The following is a 22,923-nucleotide window of genomic DNA, read 5'->3' as shown; positions in this document are numbered from 1 at the left end:
GTTCTCAGTTGCATGACAATTCATATTAGGGTGGTGGGGTTGGAATGCCTTGCATGTTTGCAGAACAAAGGCTATCCCCAGAGATCAGCATGCGTGATTTGTGCTCCTGTCATCTGCAGCCTCTTGCTGAGCTGAAAGATCTTTTAGCGTCAGCAGTACTGTCTGAAATAGGCTTGTGGGTTAGGTACACAGACACATTACAAAATGGGACAACACAGAGAAGAAGAGCTCACAACATTACTGAAAGGAACACATCAAAAGACTCCTGGAGAGTTTAAGCTTGTCCTGGATCATTGAAGGACAAATAGGGATGCGGCCAGAGTTATCCGAGTGAAGGTCCGAGTCAAGGTTTCAAATTGAGAAAGCCTTGAGAACTTGGGAGATAACACAAACAGAATTCCCCGTTTTCCTGTCGTCATGTCTATGAGAAGGTTCCCTGAGCTTTGTACCTAGGCCCATCTCATCTATTAAAACAATTCACAGTTGGCACTTGGCAGAAATTAAGTTCTGACACGGCCAAATACTGACTTGATCTGAAACGGAGTAACGTCTGCTTTAAATTCACTAAACGAAGACACATATGTAGACCAGTGCAAATGACTGTATATGCACAGTCTTTCTGGGTCTGTGCAAATGCTTTATAGAATCATGTATGTCTACTACTACCCTGTCAAATGTTTTGTGCCAAGTCCAATAACCCTGTTTAAGTGCTTTGTGAGTGAATGGCAGTGGTGAGGCATGCCTCTCTTTCTTCCCTTATGCTGCCACTGCGGGCCAGGGGGAGGACGCAGGCCGACCTGTGGTGAGAAAGGCCTACTCAACATCTGTGTTTATCCTCTAGCTAAAACCAACAGGCTATATTTACCCCAGTCAAACAGACCCAGCACAGAGGAGTTTAAAAAGGAGGGAAATATCCTGGGCAAAGACCTGGTCTTGTCTGTGCCAGGGAGACCCAGGCGGTCTGTCCATTATCCCCTCTGAGATGTGGATCTTCTCGTTTTCCCCTCAGCAGCGAGTGAGAGATGGACCTACCTAACAGTCAACAAAAAACATCAGTGCAATGCATATACTGCTCATCCTCTTCCCGAGAGTGAGACATATATTAACAAACATCTCTGAGGGAGTTAATGATGCAGTATGTAAGTTGTACATCCTCTCCCGGACGAGAGATGTAATTGTAACTGATTCGGACCAGGGTCCCGTGTGGGAGACCAACCCCTATCTACCGCTCAATCAAGAGGGAATGTCTCTGCTTGGCCATGGGATATATCGGGCTTATAAGCTTCAGGCAGGTCTACTTGTCAACCCACAGGTGTCCTACATGATACTAGGGACAACGTTTCTCAATGGAAGAGTAGGGACTGGGAGACCAATATATTGTATTAAAACAGTCAACCATACAGATTGGTTAAGTGTTTTATTCATTCAAATAAGTTCCGGATTGCAGCTGTAAAAGGGCTGCCGGAGCAGGACTGGAATAGCGAGTTAGAGACTAGTAGAGAGGGCAGAGGGCACCTACCTAGGAAATGTTTTATAGCTGTACAGGGGGTCGTAAAGCACAGACTCATTTCAGGAAACACAGCACTCTTCTTTCTATAAATCTCTATAGCCTCTTGACACTGCTATACATGTTGAGTTATGGACAAGAGCCTCAAGGGAAACCTATACATCAAAGAGATTAGTAGGAAGCAGCAATACTGTAGGTGGTCGAAATGTCATTTCATGTCATGCCTGGCATGGCAGCAGTAAGTTGCTTATTGGCTAGCCCATCTCTACAAGTAACAGACTTAAAATTGTGTGTCAAATCTGTGCTATCACAAGAAAACCTATGCCTAAAAAAGCCTAAAGTAGGCGGGGAGAAAAGACACTGGAGTTAGCAAGATATCAAGTTCACAATAATGTACAAAATGTCTTGCTTGGACCTTGGATACCCCCCTCACACACACACACAGGACGACATACACCAGATGGTATCCTTAGCCAAAGGCATGTTCCTCTCTCTTCATTACCTAGCAGGCTATGCTAATGAGTGCAATGGACCTTATTTGATGTGTGTGTGTGTGTGTGTGTGTGTGTGTGTGTGTGTGTGTGTGTGTGTGTGTGTGTGTGTGTGTGTGTGTGTGTGTGTGTGTGTGTGTGTGTGTGTGTGTGTGTGTGTGTGTGTGTGTGTGTGTGTGTGTGTGTGTGTGTGTGTGTGTGTGTGTGTGTGTGTGTGTGTGTACGAGAAGTCATTCACATGCATGTATCCGTGTTTTGACACGCAACTCTCTAGCCAATTGTTTATTTCGGTTAACCTTTATTTAACCAGGGAGCCTCCAAGGATTATTGGAAAACCTGGCAAGAATACATTCTTTCAGTTCTAAAATTACAAACGGTCGGAGGAATGCCAAGGTGTCGTGGTCGGGAGAGGAGGGCTCAAACTGGGTCTCATGGTAAAGACCAGCAAATCTGCCTGAAATACATCTCACGCGGGACCCGTGTGATGTACTTTGATGCATATCAATGCAACTCAAAAGATTTACCAAGTAAAGCGCAGATTCAGTCTGAGCACACAGCAGAGGCACCTTTAAATCACCTCCTAGACCTAGACTGTAAACGCAAGAGATGACTACAACTGCATACTGTCAACAAGTTCCTTTGAACACCCATAAAGACAGAAAGAAAGGGAGATGAGTCATCTACACAACAATACGTGTTCATGATGTGGTGTTTACAGTGGTAATAGAACTCAGGTGGCCCTTTGAAAAGACAATGCCTTGCAAGGAAAATACTAAAATATCAGAAGTAAAGCCTGGTACATACTCATTTTGTATAACTACAAAATGACTTCATTCAGAACTTCTGATGGGTCTCTCCCAACGTTCTTGCCAAACAAAGTTCTGACAGAACATGGTGTGTGATTATTCAGACTTTCAAGCGGGCATCATTTATTTAGTTTTCTGCATATTGGCCAAGGCTTCATTCTGCTGCCAGCCGCGGGTGCCGCACTACTGTATAGAAGTCGTACATTTTATATCAACTTTTTTTTACAAGCAGCTGTAGGTGAAATCAATGAATATTGTGAAACTACATGTCATATTTAATGTCTAAAATGTATACATAATTTAAAAACAAGCTGCCGTAGGCAAGCTTTGAGTGGTTGCATTTCGCCTGCCTGTGTCTGTGTCATAGGGCCTGTGTGCTTTGCTGCAGTTGACCACTTTGATCTGCTGAGCACCGGGCTCTTACTGGCACTCGCAGCTCAATCGAGCTACCAGTCTCATGACATGTGCCAACCTCCAGGTCCAGGAGATACAATCACCTCTGTAATCCCCCTGAGTGACCATAAACACATCCTATCGCAAGAAATGGCAAAACCTCCATCAATTTGTTAATTTATAAGACATCATTTTAGCTTTTTACTCCTTTTTCTCCCCAATTTAGTCATTGATTATGCCAATTAATTCCTCCCCACACACATTTCTGTGTGTTGTCTCTGCTGTTGTATCCTACTGGCTCATTGCCAGTGAGGAACCCCCACCGGGAAGACATAGACTAGAGCCTCCGCCCTACTCCCACTCAACACTCCCTGCTGAGAGGTGCCGCCCCAGCCCGATGCTTGACAAAGCCAAATGCACCGCGGTGGATTTGAACCCCTAGACTTCGCGGTGGTGGGCAGGTACTTTACCACTGTGCCACCCAAGCTTGATTATTCAATAAACCTACATGGACAAGATTAAGTCAGCTAGAAGTTCTAAATGTTGGTTTCGATATATTTTCGCTTAATTTCCCACCCCTACTAGTAGTATGACCTCAGTCATCTTCTATGACATTGACATATCTATGAGGTATGACTCCAAATTTGGTCAAGGTTTCATATCACAATGATGATCCCTTTCTAGAAATCACCTATTGAAAAAAGTTCTCCATCAGTGATCTGAACAAGAGGAAAGTGGAGTCTGCAGACCCTCCTAGCCATTAGCTTTGGCATTCAAAACTTCACACACTGTAGTATGTGTTGTGGTAATATGATTTCCTTCTCAATTCAAGAAGGAAGATACTATTTTTGTCCTTGCAGCAGCTGGTATTGGTGTGACACCAATGATCTGTGCTAAAAGAACCCACTGTTCTCAGTAACAGGCAGGTTAGTGAACATGGCCCTTTTCCTCCCAAAAGTAGCATAACCAAGTTAAGCTACTTAAGCATGGGCCTGGTTACAGTTATTGTATTAGTTACGGATAGGACAGGACGCAAGCAGAATAAATGCTGAGCGCTATAATGTCTTCCATGATATATCAATTATTATGATATTTGACGAGCAATTTCCTGGGGCAGAAAACATAGCACCTCACAGCATCTTTATTGAAAAGGGGAGGATTCAGTCTTCACCTCACACAGTTTAACCGTCACATACAAGGGCGCAAGCTGGATGAACTTGTTATTACTGCAGAAAATAATGGCATTTGGCGTTAGAATAGGCATGGTACAGTATGCATGCCCGGCCGCACAGGTAACCCCATGATGATGGATCCTCCATTCATAATAAATAAAATAAAAAATGAATGACACACTTCCTTTCTCAGACAGAATGTTACCATGTTGCTCCATTGCAAAAGCTGTATAAATATAAACCCCTGTGTAGTCGCAGGGTTCAGACGGTTTTCTGTGCAGCACAATGAAACAAACCCCCTGTCATGGCAACTTCCGATTGCAGCACAACTATTCAACATTCAAAGCTCGTCCAAGGCTAACTAGCTGGCTAGGATACACTCCCCAACTCAAAGAGACAATGGTCCCATTGTCTGGAACTTGTAGTTTTGGGGACGTTCGCTTGGCCCTTACAACTGCGATACTCGGATGCGAAAAAACTACAGACCACGAAGTCTGCATAGCACTACGCGCATGCGCAATGGCGTCCTGGTTGATTAGGAAGGCTGCCTGGATCGAATCATTTGTAGTTAATGTATTAATAACGGATAATAACTCTATATGTATAGTATATAACGCGCTTATTGGGAGACCCGAGGCGAAGCGCAGTCCCCATCGAATTCATGACAAGCAGGACACTGGATGAACACTGCGCCGTAGCATTTACATGCAAGCTTGTTGCCTGAAGAAGTTGGTCGGCTGACTCGGCTGAGGCTCGCCTACTCTCGATATTTGCCTTTGCTCGTTGAGCCCAATATACTCCGTAATACGATGGCGTCCGGAAAAAAGCTCATCTATTCTACAAGCCACACAACGCGTCGTTGGCTTGTAGATCAGCTCTTTTAGGCAAGCGAGTGCGACACCCTCGCGCAATGGAGTTGACTCTTCACTTTTCAACGCTGTCTAGTACTGTGTTAAATCACTCTCACACACACAGAACACAACAAGAGCCCACTTACCGTCTCCAATGAAGCTCCCTTTCTTTCCGTTCGACTTACATCCCGTGGAATTAATGCACGCGCCGCTGTAGAAAGAAGAAACATTCGCTGCCCTTGATGTTTGGACTCTGTCTGCCCTGCTGCTGCTCGCCGCTCGCGACGTTGCCAAGAATGTTGAACAGAAACCACCACCACCGTGGAGCTCCACTCCGCCTCCACTGCGCCTGTGCAAGCATGCTGCATGCGCCATGGTCATAGTAACACATAGGGGACGCTATTCTACCTTTTGCGATTACTTCCCTGTTACCACTCGTTAACTAATGAACGAGCACAACCTTGTGGTTGTCAGACGTGACAGTCACATCATTTAAAGGTAGGCCTACTGCTGTAAGTTACATGAATGAATGAACAGCCTTCTTCCACCTCCGAAACATTGCCCGCCTCCGTCCCACACTATCTCAATTCTCTAACTGCTGCAGAGACACTCATCCATGCATTGGACAGAACAACACGGGCAACTGCCAGATGTACCATTCAGACGGAGTGTGTTTGGTGAAACAGTCTTCTCTGAGCCTCCCATCACTGAAATAGTCTCCCTTCCGAAGTAAGAGAGTCCACCAACTAATTATCTCACCTTCAAATTCAACCTTAAGAGATGGCTTAAAGGCAAGCTAACCAAATTTGTAATCATGGGTAATTATCAGCTCCATTAATCACTGGTGTCTCTTCTCACATTTTACTGTATTTGTTCTGTCTTCTGTACTATGTCTACTTGTCTTGTATTGTATTGATGATGTCTGTTTTTGTAAGGATATCTATACCACCAGTCCCTGAGCAACAGCCTGCTCAGGGACTACAGATGGAAATTAGCCAACTCTGGCAGTCTGGCTAACTCTGGCTCATTTACGTGGATGTGAAAAACTGACATGTTGATTAATGTGCACTGTCCCTGATAAATAAATAAATGAAATTCATCACATCCAGACTCAACTACTGCAATAGCCTCTTTATGGTGCCACCTCCAAAGTTATCAAGAAACTTCAATATGTGCATCCAGAGACCACAGCACTCCAGTCCTCCACGATCTACTCCTAGTAAAACACAGAATTGATTTAAAAATACTGATCACCACCTACAAGGCCCTCAACAAGGCTCCCCGCTACCTCTCTGACCTCCTCCAACACCCGTACCCTCCTGCTCCCTAATGCCAACCTTCTGGAAATACCCATAAAAATAAACAAACGCACCTGCATAGGTGACAGGGCTTTTTCAGTTGCAGCCCCCTCGCTTTGGAACTCACTCCCACCTCACATCAAAGTCGCCCCCACCCTTGCCGTGTTCAAAGCCCCCCTCAAAACCGATATATTAACTCTATGCTCAAAACCCACATTTTCAGACTCGCTTTCCCCGCCTAATTCAAATCAAATCTCCCTTTCTGCCTTTAAGTCTTACATTAATGTTTTTCTCTTTGCTCAATCTTTAGCCTTTTACTTCACTTCTGATAAAGTTATTTATTTTGATTTGTTTTGTAAAGCGACTTTGGGTACTATGAAAAGCGCTATATAAGTGTGATGTATTATTATTATTTCTATATGAATAAAACATTAAATAATGTCTTACATTTTCAAATTTGTTTTGCAAATCTTGGGTGTACCAATTTTAATTATTGTTGCTTTAATATGAATGTAATATGCACTGAAAGTATAAAAGCTGTCAAAATGTTGCAATCCATCATGGTTCTATATAATAACGTTGTAGGCTATTACAAGTGTATTAGGTAAGCAATGCTATATTCCAGGTCTTCTGTCCCTGAATAACAAGGATTGCATATGAATGCAGTGAACTTCCTGATAGGATAGAAAACCAGGGATTAGGGATACCAGGGTTGAGAACATTGCAATAAATGAGGACCAGGGAGGGTTGAGAACATTGCAATAGATGAGGACCAGGGAGGGTTGAGAACATTGCAATAGATGAGGGCCAGAGTTGAGAGGCCACATCCATATTGTAACCGTAAATGAACACTCCTGACAACTCATGCTATGTGGTTGATAATATCAGTGATGGAAAAAGTACTAAAATGTTTTACTTGAGTAAACGTATCAATACTGCAATGTAGAAAAACTCTATAACAAGTGAAAGTTTGTCATTCAAAATGTACTTGAGTAAAAGTACAAAAGTATTGGCATCAAAATATATTTAAAGGACCAAAAGTAAAAGTACTCAATATACAGAATGTCCCATTTCACAAATTTTCAAATGTCTAATATGTATACAAATATTTTGAAAATAGCCCATCTACACGTTGTGACCTTGTAGATCGGCTATTTTCAAATAGCCGAAGTATATATAGGGTGTAGCCTATAGGGCTGAAGTGGATAATGCATGTTTTGTAATAATGATCAAAATCAACAAAGTAACTACAGTAGTAACTAAATTTAATTATAGTGGAGTAAAAAGTACAATATTTGCCTCTGAGAAGTGGTACAATTGTTGGAAATTTGAAATACTCCAGTAAAGTAAAAGTACCAAAATATGCAGTACTTGAATAAATGTACTTACTTACTTTCCACCATAATAATCATTTCAATAATAATAATTATTATTATTATTATTATTAAATGATAAAAGAAATGCATTAAAAATAAACATCCATTTACACAATATTTGTCTGCAGTTGCACTTAAAAATGGATTGTTGTTTATGTTGTTAGCTCTCACAGAGGATGACAAGTCCTCGCACATCATTCTGCACAGTGTATTGTGTGTAATAAGCTGGTCCTGGATCTGTACTTCTCTGTACCCAATCAGGACTCATCTCCTCAGGCCACTGCTACTAACTACCCAGGCCGGGCAGTGTGTCTGTAGATGAAAAACCTCTGATTTTAATCAGTGGGAGAGGAGGCAAATGCAGATTTTCTGCTCTAATTGGTATGGAAAGAAACCCAAGAAATCTCTGGATAATATGGTTGCAGTAATAGTGTGGAGGAAGAGAGTTGACCGCCTTCCATTGGCATTATTGAAGCTGTGTACAGTTATTATTAGTATACGTTAATTTCTCTTCATCTTACTTTGCTGTTATCTCATCTCTCTCACATTTATTTTTGCTCAGTTTATACTCACAGGTGCCCCTGATAAGCAAGAACTTGCTCTGCTGCTCTTGACATTACATGATGTTAACTTGCTATTTAGCTTTAAATATTGTCACCATGACAAGATCAATTCTCCTTGTCTCGTACGAAGGGGGAAACCTACTTAAATATATCCATTGCGAATGGGCAAGGCACCAGCCCTTTGCAAATTCTACGTCTCCAATTTAGCACCTAGAACAATTACTGAGAGGTGCCCCCGCTCCTTTATGCACTGTCATACCTGGATCCAAGGAGGTCAATCAACCCAAATTAAACTCAATGTTTAATTTATATCTATCCATCATCAGTATTATCAAGTTGGTTCAAGGTTCCTGGTTTTAATTGTAATACAATACAGCTGTGGCAGCATTGCAGGCAGTGACATTCTTGTTGGAAGCGCCTCAATATCAAGGGAACAACAGAAATCCAATAAGAAGGTCGAAGAGTTATAATAAAAGCAAAAATCAAACAGTCATGTTGCAAAATAGAATTAAAGAAAACAAAGTGATATAAAGTAAAACTGTATCTACACAACCGTCCATACTGTGAGACTGTAGTCTATATACTATAGTGTGTGTCTGTCTCTATGGATATCACCATACTCCTTTAGGTGAGAGGTCCTGCATGATTGGCAGCTCAGTCCTGATAAAGTGCTCCCCTTTAATTTGTTGTTGTTGCATCTTCTGTACCAGGCAGTGATGTGGACAGTCAGGATTCTCTGTATCGTGCGCCTGTTGTTGCAGTGTATCCTGGAGTCCATACCAAACAGGATGAAGAGGAGTCGCTGTCTCACTACCTTGCCCTTCGGTGCTCACATGGTGTGACCAACCCAGGTCCTCGTTGATGTGAACCCTGAGGAACTTGAAGCTCACTCTCTACTGCAGTCCCATTGATGTGAATGTGCTCCCCGCAGCCTCCTGTAGTCCACAATCATCTATGCATGTAGTTTTGCTGATGTTAAGATGGAGGTTGTTATCCTGACACTGACACCACAATGTCAGGGCTCTCACTTTCTCTCTGTAGGCCATCTCAGCAATGTGATCAAGCAATAACGTTGGTGTCGTCTGTCGAACTTTATGGTGTAGTTTGAGCTGTGTGTGGCCATGAGTGAACAGCGAGTGCAGATGGGGGTTAAGCACACATCCTTGGGAAGGCATTAATGCTAAGAGTAAGAGTGGAGGAGGAGCTGGTGCCAATTTTCACCACCTATGAGGGTCTGTCTGTCAGGAACTCCAGGATCCAGTCGCACAGGACGGTGTTGAGTCCTAGATCTCTATCTCTGAGCTTTGAGGACACAATGGTGTTGAACCGTAGTCAATGAACATTCTCACCATGTGTTGGTGGAAGAGGGCAGTGTGGAGGTTAAGGACAATGGTGTCATCTGTTGACCTGTTTTGTCCTTAGGCTTTGCACTTCATGGAAAGCTTGGTTTGGGTTAAACTGAGAGATCCTATTTATTTCCATATGAAGATAAATGAGGCATGACTGCATGCCATAGGTACAGCATATTGGTGGGGCTGTGAGATAGTTAAAGGAAGAAGCCAACCCAGACACCTGGTGGGAGAAGAACTTTCTTATACTGTACGTCCGGTCTGTATACTTAAATATTTATTGCTGGTGTCTTCTTGTTCTGCATGAGGCAAGATGATTGTATAGGGTGTATACGTCTGGTCTGTATACTTTAATATTTATTCACGGAGTCTTCTTGTTCTGCACCAGGCAGGATGATTGCATTGTGTACATACTTATTTGTGATGTTACTCTTCTGTACCTACTGTATTTCTAAGCCCTTTACTGAATTTCCTGAAGCAAAGACCATGACAAAAGGCAGAATAAAACAGCTAAAGATTGTTGTAGCCATGTGTCCATCACAAAATTAAGGAATATAAATAAGGCTTTGCAGAAGGGAGATGGAGTCCAAGATAGTAAGACAAATCCCTGGGCCCCCCTAAACTCGGCCAGCAGGTGTCAGTATAGCCATACGTGTGTGTGTGTGTGTGTGTGTGTGTGTGTGTGTGTGTGTGTGTGTGTGTGTGTGTGTGTGTGTGTGTGTGTGTGCGTGTGCGTGTGCGTGTGCGTGTGCGTGTGCGTGTGCGTGTGCGTGTGCGTGCGCGCGCGCGTGTGCGTGCGCGTGCGCGCGCGTGTGCGTGTGCGTGCGCGTGCGCGCGCGCGTGCGTGCATGCGTGCGTATACTTTAAATTCTGAAACATGTGTGTAATCTGTGACACACCATGCTTGCATTTGCCCTTCCAGCTTGACCCATATCCCTTATGATAGGGCCTATAACATTATTAGCCTATTATAGGCTAATAATAATAATAAGAATAAGAATAAGAATAACTAAAAATAAGAAAAAATAATTAAAAAGATATATTGTTCTTCCTGGTACTATTAATCTCAATCTGCAATGGTGCCAGCCAGGCATAAAATGTAGATGAAAAAAGACTGGTATTGTTGTAGACAAAATTGCTGTCAATGGTTATGCTTTTGGATCTATGGTACTTTGAATACAGGTCCAGTAGCCTAAGGGGCACGTAAACCTTGTGGTATGTATGGGCACCTCAAGGTTAAAGTGGCAGTTTTTCCCAAATGTAAAAAAAATGAACAATCTTCGCTGTGAAATTAAAAAATTTCTATGGTAAAAAATATAGCGTTCATTATTAGGTTGTATCAGCTGTCATGGTGATATAGGTCAGGGAAGATCACTGACGAACTACATTACCCACAAGTCAATAGTTTTGCCACCCCCTGCACAGCCGAGTCTCGTTCTAATAGGATGTTGGATTCTCTTTACCAGTGTTCCGTCAATTTCAATAATCTGCACACGCTCGTCAAATACCTAAATAAGTATGTGGTTTCCGGTTGGTGAAATTCAAATTAAGAGGATAATGGGCTTATCATATTTTAAAGGTGTATTGATGAATAACAATTATTACAATGGAATGGAAATTAACTGTAGAATCTGGAATATGCTGTAAAAATATAAATAAATATAATATATAGATGAGTGTAGTAGTCATGATAAATAGCAATGTTAAAAGTGGGGTAGCCTAAGTGATATTTTTTGTTATTTTTGTTATTTTGTTAAAAAGGTTAAAGTATTATATTCTGATAGTAATCATTGCTACAGAGCGTTTGTTCGGTCACAGGGGTCTCTGCAGCTCTTTAGTAAACAGAATATAGTACATTTTCCGGTAGGTGACAACATATAAACCAATCAGGAGATAGCACTGAAAATGCATTTTCTGTTTAATAAAGAGCTGGAGAGACATGGGAGACTCCTTTTACTGAACAAACACTCTATAGAAATGAGTAATATCAGAATATAGAGCTATTTAACACTTATTTTAACAAAAGTAAATCACTTTCTGTACCTTTAAATAAATCAATAGAGAGTGAATGCAAACTGTAAATTCTAATGTTGATGGAGATGGATTCTAGTTGTACACTTGCTTCATCCTGTCTACCTGTGTCCCTTTTATGACCTTATATGGAGATAACTGTCATCAGTATATGGCCATAAATTGGATTGGCAGTGATGGACAACCGTTTATCCGAACAACTCGGTGCCTGGCACCGCACTCCCTCGTGTCCTTGCCGATGCACACACCGAGTTTGAAGTTGGTCGGTCCTGTGTATGCACATGACCATATATGGGCATAGTGGTTGGATGGCTCTGGACAACTGGATCTCCATTTATGCCAACAAACGGGCATATCGGATGAGCAAAAAAGGACAAAATGTGCCAAAAAGGCACAAAAATCCAGGTCCAGGCACTCAGGTGGATTTGAAATTAAAAAGCCTTTATTGGGCAATGGGCTTGCAGAACATTAAAAAACACCAACGCGTTTCGGCAAACGCCTTCTTCAGGGTGTTGCGGGCATATCGGGTTTGTTTATGGTTATGTCAGAGTGGCGTGGCTGTGGTCTTGCCTATATACAGTATATGGGCATATCGGGTTTGTTTATGGTTATGTCTGAGTCAGAGTGACGTGGCCGTGGTCCTGACTTATGATGAGTTCCACTTCAGTTTGTGTGACAGAAAGAGACTCTGGAGGAGTGATTCATGAATATTTATCTTTTAGAAGTTTGTCTGGGCGCACGAATCCTCTGAATATGAATATGAATATGAATATGATCAGGGAAAGCCAAGTCAAAATCGCTTTTTTTAAATGTGTATTTCAGCAGAACACATATTCAAGAATATCAGGCTGATAGGAGGAGGTTACACATTTTAGTTATTTATAAGGCTTTATATTGGCGCAAATAGGGCTCCATCACAAACAGGGCAATTAATCATACAATGTAGGCCTATGTGTCTTCTACAGTAACTCTTCATGCAAATTGGAATGAGCTGTAACAAACCTATGTAACTGCAGGTGATCATCACCCTTAAAGGGATAGTTCACCCCCAAATCTATCGATTAGTCACCCCATGGAGACTTAAATTATTCAAATTATTGGCTTAGGAATGTGACAAAAACTAAAAAATATCCATGAATTCAATTCTCCATGGGATGACTAATCTATAGAAAAAAAATATTTTTTGGGGCTGAACTATTCCTTTAAAGGACAACTTTGGTTTTTTACAACCAAGGTTTATATTTTAGCTTGTAATTAAAGTAAATAAATGATGAGTGTAATTTTTTTTCCATTTACTGCTTTCTATAGTTTTAGCATTTTTTGCGATATTTTTTACAGTGGGCGGGGGCATTCTGTCCGGTGGCTAAATATGCCTTTTTTACACAATAAAAAAGGTCCGGCTGTCTGAGATGGCCAGATGTGAGTTATTGGGGGCTAGAAGAGCTACTGTAAATAATAATAAAGAAAACGCCGGGTTAATGTGTTAAAAAAATGCATATTTAGCCACCGGACAGAATGCCCCCGCCCACTGTGAAAACACTGTAAAAAAGATTGTGAAAATTGCTAAAACTATAGAAAGCAGTAAATTTAAATTTTTTAACACTCATCTTTTATTTACTTTAATTACAATCTAAAACATAGGTTGTAAAAAACCAAAGTTGTCCTTTAACCATGAAAACAACTAAATGACAAATTTTCTATCACTGTCCAGGCATTGTAAATGGAAATTGTAAAGCAATTATTTGCTGCTGAGATATTTAATAAGCAAAATACTATGTTAAAATGTATATTATCCCATTATAATAGACCACATATTCAAGAATGTCAGAAAACAGCTGGCAGTTGCAGGCTTGTTAAATTGTTATGTTATAGATAATTTTGTCCTTTATGGAATTTGGGATTGTTTTCCCAAACGTCTAATTTATTATTATAATATATATATTATTCATGATTATTGCTGTTTTTCTTTTAATTATTAAGTATTATTTTAAACGTATATCAAACATAAGTAGACAAACATAATTATTAGTCAACTTGCTCTTATTTTGAAGTCCACTGATCGGAAGTTAAATGCTTACAAAGAAACGACTTGATAAACGGGTTAAGATGATTTAGACTGACGGGAACACAGTGGTCTTCTCTTACCTTGGAAACCATCCTATAAACCTATTTTACAAAACGGGGTGGGGGAAAGCAAGGCTAGACTAGACACAGCGCGTTTACCAATTCAACAGCGTTAGATCAGTGACAAATGAAGCACTGTCGTAATATATTAGAACGGTACCCCGGTGTATTTGGATGCAAGAGTCAGACTGACAGCTGGGCCCACGGAATGGCACATCTTTTGGAGAGAAAGGCTATTTGATTACAATGTGGACAACAGGTTAACGGACTGATCCCGGGGAAAAGGGACCGCAAAGGCATTTATTTTTCAGGAATTCTATTATGGACGCTGATGGTCCCTACTCCTACTCGGATGCAACTACACGCCCATGCGACGATGTCGGTGGATGTGGCTGCCTTCAGTGTCCAGGTTAGGCTACAGCACAAATGCAAATATGTATGAATTAAGATACATGTTTATTTGAAACGGAAGACGCAACTTGTTTTACAGGATGTGAAAGGAATATTAAAATAAAATACAATAGGCCTAATAATAATAATCGTTTTTATTTTATGATTATGGCGTGAGTATTTAACGCTGAATTTCCGATCCTTATTCTCATCATTTCCAGTCGGATCAGTCTACTGTAATATTGTGACTGAAATGGCAATGTCTCCTCTGTCGCCAGCCCAGTCCCAATTGAAAACACCCCAGTATCCTGTTTATTTCGGCTTCAGGAGCAGTATTTGTTAGAATAATGACAAGTCGATGACATTTCAGTATATAATTAACAACGCTTCAAGGATATATCAGGCAACGGCGCGTAATAGGTTATGGGAATACTGTCAGCTGGCTCTATGATCTCTCAAGACCCTATAGGAGTTTCTACGTCTAGTCTACGTGTTTAAAACCGAAGTGGACCATCCACGCTGCTGATGAGGCAGCAGGTCGCAGGTGATCTTTGTTGTGATCTCACTGACATGGTGCCACTTCATAACAGAGCATCCCCGCCTTTCTGTTGTTCGCCGCCCGTAATTCCCAATGTTAACATGGATGAGCCTTTTTGCTAAAGGCTATTTAAGGGCATTAAACTGGCTTATAGTTGCATGTAGGATTTAGTCCTGGGCTGGCTAGCTTGCTTGCCAGAAAGGCAATATCAGAGGACATTTCGAAATACAGGAGAGATAGAAAACACAAGCCTGATGTGGGTGTGTGCTGTAAACCTATCTTGTGGTTTAATAAACAATTGGTACTTATGCTCAGAGGATTTTACTTTATTTGTGTATTTATTTATTTTTACATTGAGAGCATTGCTTCTTGTCAACATGTCTTAGCAGATGGATAATTTACCTCTGTAGATAAGTTACATTGAGTCAAAATGATATCAAGCATTGACCACTTACTATTCATCAGACAAAAATGTATTCAAGGACCTAACATTTTCATGCACTGTATCACTGTATCATAGTAAAAGTGGTGACACAATTTGGAACTGTTTCAACAGCGAGACAGGTGATGGAAGAGAGGAGCTGCAGTCCTCTGATCCACTGATCCCATCTCTCCTCTGGTCAAAGAGGCCTTGTCTCAGTCAATGGGCCCTGTATGGATGTTTTGCGTGAGTTGACAGAGGGCAGGCCTACAGCGGCGACCAGCAGCCGGACTGCCATGGAGCCATACGGCAGAGTGAGCAGCACAGCCGCCCCCCTGCCTTGCACCAGCTGTGGGGGCTGCTGCTCCCCTCCTCCCCCTTCCCTCATCCCCCCTCAGCCTCTCTCTTCAAATACCTCTTCCTCCCCCATGCCCCCAAATATGACCCCCCCACCCCCGATGTACCCTGCCCCAGCCATGCAGGTGGAGAATGGAAGCAGCTGGACCTCGTGCACCATCTCTTCCTCAGGCTCCCCAGACTCCCACCATTGCCACCATGGTGTTGCCACCAACCCCAACCATTACTGGACGGCAGTGTTTGACTACGAGGCCACAGCAGATGAGGAGCTAACCCTGCGACGCGGGGACCTCCTGGAGGTCCTCTCCAAAGACTCCAAAGTTTCTGGGGACGAGGGTTGGTGGACAGGCAAGATCCAGGACAAGGTGGGCATCTTCCCCAGCAACTACGTTACGAGGAGGGATGCTGGCAACTACCCACAGCTGGCCCCTGGGGGGCTGGTGGCAGGTGGGGTTGGAGTGGGCGTGTGCCCCTTGGAGATTGACTTCACAGAATTAGTCCTGGAGGAGGTGATTGGAGCAGGTGGGTTCGGAAAGGTATATAGGGGTATGTGGCGGGAGGAGGAGGTGGCAGTGAAGGCTGCCAGGCAGGACCCTGATGAGGACATCAGTGCCACAGCGGAGAGCGTGCGGCAGGAGGCAAGGCTATTTTGGATGCTACGCCATCCTAATATCATCGCTCTGCGGGGAGTCTGCCTGCGAGAGCCCAACCTGTGCTTGGTGATGGAGTACGCCAGAGGTGGGGCACTGAACCGGGCCCTGGCAGGAAAGAAGGTCCCTCCGAGGGTTCTGGTGAACTGGGCTGTCCAGATCGCCACAGGGATGGACTACCTGCATAATAAGACATTTGTACCTGTTATACACCGAGATCTGAAGTCCAGTAACAGTAAGTACTCATTTACAACCATGTTACACGAAATTCTTATAACACTCAACAGTCACTCAACATAGCGCATCCGGTCAACTACCAGCACACCCCAGACATAATATCTTCAGAACTATTACTATTATATGCAGGACTAGAATAATTCTACAAATCTAAGATATTACATCACTTGTGGGGAAAAAAACATGATTCATGAAAAAAGTAGTGCACGCACATCCGTGTCCCAGGTGCAAGACAAACAAAGTATCATAAAAAAAGGAATAGAGTCTGCACACTGCTAATGATGCAAAAAGCTCCGCTTTGTATTTATTGCGTTAACGTAATAACGTCAACGTTTCGGCCTGTTCAGACCTTCGTCAGGACATATCCCAAATATGTCTGATGTACTGTATATGTCCTGATGAAGGTCTGAACAGGCCAAAACGTTGACGAACGCAATAAATACAAAGCAGAGCTTTTTGCATCATTACCAGTGTGCAGACTCTATTCCTTTAAAAAAAAGAAAAAAACGTGATTCCCTTCGGCTTGTTTGCACACTGAATCCGCACTGTATTCTGACATGATTCTGTCTATTTATAGTCTATTTATAGTCTTGCAAAGGTTATGGATGCGCTATGGTAGTCAAGTCCATTAGAACCACCCTCCAGTCAGGATAGGTTAACCTAAAACCCAGTGTGATGAATACGTTGACAGTAAAATACAATCCAGTCCTCTGGTTAATTGTATGCAGTTGTACTGACTTAGTTCAGTGATGTTTCATAGAATGCTGGTAATTATTTTGGGGGGTGTTCGAGACAAGACTCATAGCAGTGAATCTTTAGTACTAGAGAGTGGGTCTTCTTCTACCATCTTCCCTCAGCCTGCACCTCCTCGCCATCCTCCTCCCTCTGCTATCTTCCCTCAGCCTGCACCTCCTCCCCATCCTCCTCCTTCTGCCTCCCCTCCTCAAGGAGAGCAGTTCTGCTCTGCAACTCACTGTGCTATTTTTGGTCTTTTGTGCTACTTGCTGTTTAAAGACGCAGTTGCAGTTGTGGACGCATCAAAGAAATAATACGGTGTGTGGGTTTAACTGTGTGTGTAATGTATGTGAGCGTGCGTGCGTGCGTGCGTGCGTGCGTGCGTGCGTGCGTGCGTGCGTGCGTGCGTGCGTGCGTGCGTGCGTGTGTGTGTGTGTGTTTATCTTAAGTGGCATGACTGATGGGGGATGGGGTGTATAAATATGGGTAGAGTGCACGGAATGCTGACTACAGGCCTTTTTAGAAGTAGAGCTTGCAGTGGCTGAAAACAGATCTGCTAAAAAAGGTCTAGTAACCTTCTGCCTCTCGCAGTACTTCTGGAGTCTCTGATGTGGAGAGTGTTCTTGTGTCTATCGGCTTCAGTATCCATCCTTCATTCCCTTTGTTATATAAACAGTACGCACACCCCATTATACCCATTACCTTCTCCTTCTCCCTCTTTCCTGTGCCCTCCCCCTCCACGTTGCTCTTAACAGTGATGATGAGGCTCAGATGGGTATTGGACTGCAAGGCCTTGGCAACAGCACCACCAGAACGCCGCCTTGCCATGGTGACACAGGTTTTGCTGTGTTGTTGAGTCATACAGCCGTTAGTTTATGTCAGTTGCAGCGCAAAATGTCAATCCATTTTGCTTAAAGTTAACAGAGCTGAAAACTGGAAGGCGTGCGAGGGCTGTCCTTCTCCTATTAATGCTTTTTACTCCAAAAGAGCGCTAATCACTGAGTCTCTATACTACTATGTAATGATAACCAGAGGGATGTTTGTGTTACACGGTGATGCCCATCGGGAGAGAAATGGTGGAAAGTATAATATCAGGGAACGGAGATGAGGGGAGAGCAAATTTGGGGACCGGGAAGAGTGAAGAGATGTGAAGCAAGAGGAGAGGGATGGGACCGAACAAGAGAAGGAGAGAGAGAGGGGGATAAACAGTGGTTCATCACAGGTTAGAGTTACACCTCAGCTCATTGTCCAGGTGCGCTGGGCTCAGGTATCCTCTTCAAACCACCAACTGCTTGGCATCGCCGCGGTTACAGAGAAGCACAGGCCCCCAAGCCTCTCTTGTGTCTTCCATCACATTGTTTTTTTGGGGGGCTCAGTAAACTATTCAGAGTTTTCATGCAGCATTATGATACATATATGTAGACTGAGACTCTGACTTTCACAATGCTATGAGAGTTATACAGCAACAAAAACATAATGTGCATAAATGTCACACAACATTAAGTGCTTTTTTAATCATTGGGATTTTTTCTTGTAATTCAATCCCCCGATTGGTGGAAGGTGTTTCAGGCTCCTCGGTTTGATCTGCATGTTTGTTTGGATGCCTTGTGTCTAGTGTTCAGAGAGTAGTGAGTGAGTGAGTCTGTGTAACTGGTATAATCTGATTATGGTGACCTCCTTAGAGTGATGTCACAGTGCGTTTGTGTGTTGGAAGGTTGCTGTACTCATAGTCATTATAAGCCTTACCTGGCTGTCACCCTGATCCTGGATCAGTCTTTAGGCTCACAGTGCACACAACCCTTATTACTCCCTGTGGGTTTTAATGTAGAATTGTGTAGAAATGTAATCTTACTAATAACACACACATTTGTGTGGTCATTTAGGTATATGCCAGCTAATTAAAAACCTGAGGTAATTACAACATAATATCTATTTCATTATTGCATACACAGGATAAGTAGTCATGGTACCTGTGCTATACGTTACTGTCTGACAGCCACTGACACTTTATCCATAGATGTACAGATAGCATGAGTCAGCAGGAGCAAGTAACACAATACATCCCTGTTGATCACCTGTCTGTAGCCACAGAGAGACTCAGGCCTCTAGCTATGATTCTACCTTACACTTACAAGTGTCACGTGATTGCACTGCATGTGTGTTTCATACCATAATGTGTAATATGTGTCCTCCGCTATTGACAACTGATTAGATCCCCTTGGACCCTATTTTCGCTGGTGCCTTACCCATTATCCCTAAACTTCTTTGCCATCTTTTTTACTATTTAAAAAAAACGATCTACAAACGATCTACATCGACACGTTGTGAGCTTGTAGATTAGCTATTTGAACTATTTGAAAATGTGGTATAAATAGGGCCCACCTGTGTATAACCCTACCCCTAACCTTTTAATTCCACAGCCATCAAAAGTGATGAAACAAAAGCCTAATTTATACTCCGTACAATATGTCGTTTGTCACAAGAGACACTATTGTGCAATGTAGTATAAATGAAGCCTACGGTGGAGGAGTTGTTTCTGTGAAGGTTAACTTGTGAATGCATCAGTTATTACAGACAAAATGAAGACACAGCAGGTCTGACCGTACCTTCTGTTTTGATTGCTGTTACTTCAAATGGAAACCATGTTTGCACAGTCAACAATAGCCTGAATATAGTACCAGTCTGTCCAAAAGCAGGATTGTCCGGTCCATCGCTGATCGCTCAGTAAAATACTTATATGGGAGTTTTTTTTAAAAGACAAAGAATGGACAAATGTAGTTGCAATACGTTTACATTTCTCCACTTCTTTGTCTGGTAGCTGAGGGAGACTAATTACTTATTTGTACTCTGTCTACAAACCATGTAGTTCGTGGAAAATAACAGAATTTCAGCTGAAAGATATGGCAGGAGTTCAGCTGAAAATCTGTTAATTTCTTCAAGCAACATGGCTGTACGACAAAGTAAAAAGAAGGAAGTATTACCACAACACAGGGCATCAACAACAGCACCACACTGAAGTCCTGTTAATAGCTATTTATCAGATTAGTAAGGTGAGATATGCTTTAAGAAAATGCTCAGCGTGTGTGTGTGTGTATGTGTGTGTTTGTGCGCGTGTGTGTGTGTGTGTGTGTGTGTGTGTGTGTGTGTGTGTGTGTGTGTGTGTGTGTGTGTGTGTGTGTGTGTGTGTGTGTGTGTGTGTGTGTGTGTGTGTGTGTGTGTATGTGTGTGTTTGTGTGTTTGTGTGTGTGTGTGAGAGAGAGAGAGAGAGAGAGAGAGAGAGAGAGAGAGAGAGAGAGAGAGAGAGAGAGAGAGAGAGAGAGAGAACATATTGAGAGTGATTGTGTTGAGGAAGAGATTAGTGTTGTGGTTAGTGCTGGGCTGACTGTTAATCCCTCAGAGAGACAGAGTGGTAGAGGGCTAGACTGTGACTAACTAGACCAGCGCAAGCTAGCAGCGGGACTAGAACACAAATGGAAGGAGAGCATGAGGGAGAGAACCTGTCTGCCAGCCATTTCTAATAAAAGCTTGAGCTTTAATTAAATGGAGGTGTCTCCTCCCGAATGAATGGTTGACGTTTCCATATGGGGGATAGAAATGTATTGTGTGTGTATATATACTTATACATTGAGTTGTGTACAATGTGTACTGCTTGCAGGCTATGGGATAGCCTGTAGTTTTGTTTGTGTGCAATGGCTGTTTGTGTTTCATTAAGCGTGTCTGCATGCTTAGTGCAAATGTATGTATACACATGTTAATATGATGTGTATGGAGGTGGGACAGAGGATCACTGTGGCACGGCAGCAGAGAACAAACATACATGCATGCATGCATGCACGACACGCACACGCATCCCACACAGGGGCGCGCACGCACACGCACGTACGCACGCACAGTCTCTCGCAGTCTCTCGCAGTCTCTCTCTCTCTCTCTCTCTCTCTCTCTCTCTCTCTCTCTCTCTCTCTCTCTCTCTCTCTCTCTCTCTCTCTCTCTCTCTCTCTCTCTCTCTCTCTCTCTCTCTCTCTCTCTCTCTCTCTCTCTCTCTCTCTCTCTCTCTCTCTCTCTCTCTCTCTCTCTCTCTCTCTCTCTCTCTCTCTCTCTCTCTCTCTCTCTCTCTCTCTCTCTCTCTCTCTCTCCGCAGCAGAGCAACAATGACCCCATTCTCACACAGCAGCTCGAGACAGAGTGAGAGCAAGGCTCACAATGGCAGGAGTCACTGTAGTGGGGAGAAGTTGGGGGGGGGGGGGGCATGAACGAGCGACAAGAGATGGAAGGAGCTAGGGCAACTGTAGACCTTGAATGACAGAGTGGAGAAATGGAGGAATGAAGGAGAGATAAATGGATGGATGGATGGAGAAACGGAGAAGGAATGCAGTGGCTCTAGAATAGGCCCTGGAGGTGGAGTTGGGGGAGGTGGTGGTGATGTTGTAAGTGGGGGATGGATAGAGAGAAAGAGAAGTAAAGGGTCAGTCTGATAGGAGGTCATAGCGTTCTGTGAGTCTGGCTGCTACAGATTATAACTAGCATTGTCAATGTGAGCTACACTTAATCACTCTCTCCGTGTCTGTCCTCCTTATATCAATAGACCTTCAATAGTAGGCGCTCACTATCGTGTCAAATTGTATGTAACTGAAGATGTAACCATCTGTGGATTACAGTATAATGGGGCCTAATTGGACAGGTTAATTCTTAATTGCTATTACAACATGGTACATTAAAGATTGTTGTTAATTGAATGCAAAATAAATAGCTCAAACAAGAGTATAAAGTACTGCATAGTAGATCAGCAGAGAGTTTCTGTTGAATGAACTGCATGAATTGCAGCCAGTCGTAAGGGAATATGAAATATGAAATGATACTTCTTGATGACTTGACTCAAGAGATAATGTGTACCGATTTGTGTGAGTGTTGGACAACATCTGTAAGAGAAAGTGTGTTTTGAAGAAAATCTAGTCAGGTGGAAATGGACGTGACCTATATGAAAAGTTGCGTAATGATCCAAGAAATCCAGGGATTTCTTTTTATTGTATGACCTTCAGTTCAGGTTTTATAGAAAGCGTTGATAGCGCCACCATGAGGCTGATTTGATCCAGTGGAGTCCGAGATTAGCTCTGCTCACAGACTCACAGACAGACAGATACACGGACAGGCGCACAGACAGGGGCAAAAACATCCCCATCTCCAGCCATTCTGAATGGATAATAACAGTAAAATATGAAGTTAAAAACAGGATAATAGGATTTAACAATAGACTGTAAAAACTGCACAGAAGACAAACACATTACAAGACAAAGTGCTTGCAGTTCTTAGCAGCTTTTTTAAAGAATCAACTGACTCTGCATTTTTTATCACCAGGGGAAGGCAGTAGAGTGGAGAACTGTGAATGCTCGGTCACCCTTCACTTTTAGCCTAGATCTTGGGACAATTAGAAGACCTGAGTTATCTCACAATGTCCTGAGGGCACAATAAGTCAGATAGTATCGGGGCCAGCCTGTGTAGTACTTTATACTGTATGTGATTAAAATATTTGTTTTAATCGATTCAGCAGTCAATGGGTAAGCACTTGCTGCATTCGGCATAAAGCATAAAGATTCATTCTTCTCACACACACACACACACACACACACACACACACAC

The 22,923-nt window shown here is 42.7% G+C and overlaps 2 protein-coding genes across 6 annotated transcripts in view; one reads left to right on the top strand and one right to left on the bottom strand.

Annotated features, from left to right (window-relative positions):
• The window catches only part of sipa1l3 (signal-induced proliferation-associated 1 like 3), a 75,719-nt gene extending 70,181 nt beyond the window's left edge, over positions 1-5,538 (bottom strand). For all 5 annotated transcript variants that reach the window (XR_014601240.1, XR_014601241.1, XR_014601242.1 and 2 more), the window contains exon 1: positions 5,367-5,538. The gene's annotated coding sequence lies outside the window, so the exon portion shown is untranslated. The remainder of the gene's footprint in view (positions 1-5,366) is intronic.
• Positions 5,539-14,041: 8,503 nt separating this feature from the next.
• map3k10 (mitogen-activated protein kinase kinase kinase 10) overlaps positions 14,042-22,923 on the top strand; it is a 34,505-nt gene continuing 25,623 nt past the window's right edge. Inside the window, exons 1-2 of the mRNA XM_084065355.1 lie at positions 14,042-14,370; positions 15,446-16,552. Of these exons, the coding sequence (XP_083921481.1) occupies positions 15,544-16,552 (1,009 nt within the window). The 5' untranslated portion in view covers positions 14,042-14,370; positions 15,446-15,543. The remainder of the gene's footprint in view (positions 14,371-15,445; positions 16,553-22,923) is intronic.

Source organism: Gymnoscopelus microlampas (genome assembly GCF_963454915.1).
Source record: "Gymnoscopelus microlampas genome assembly, chromosome: 8".
Lineage (NCBI taxonomy): Eukaryota > Metazoa > Chordata > Actinopteri > Myctophiformes > Myctophidae > Gymnoscopelus > Gymnoscopelus microlampas.
This window is presented reverse-complemented; position numbering and strand designations above follow the sequence as displayed.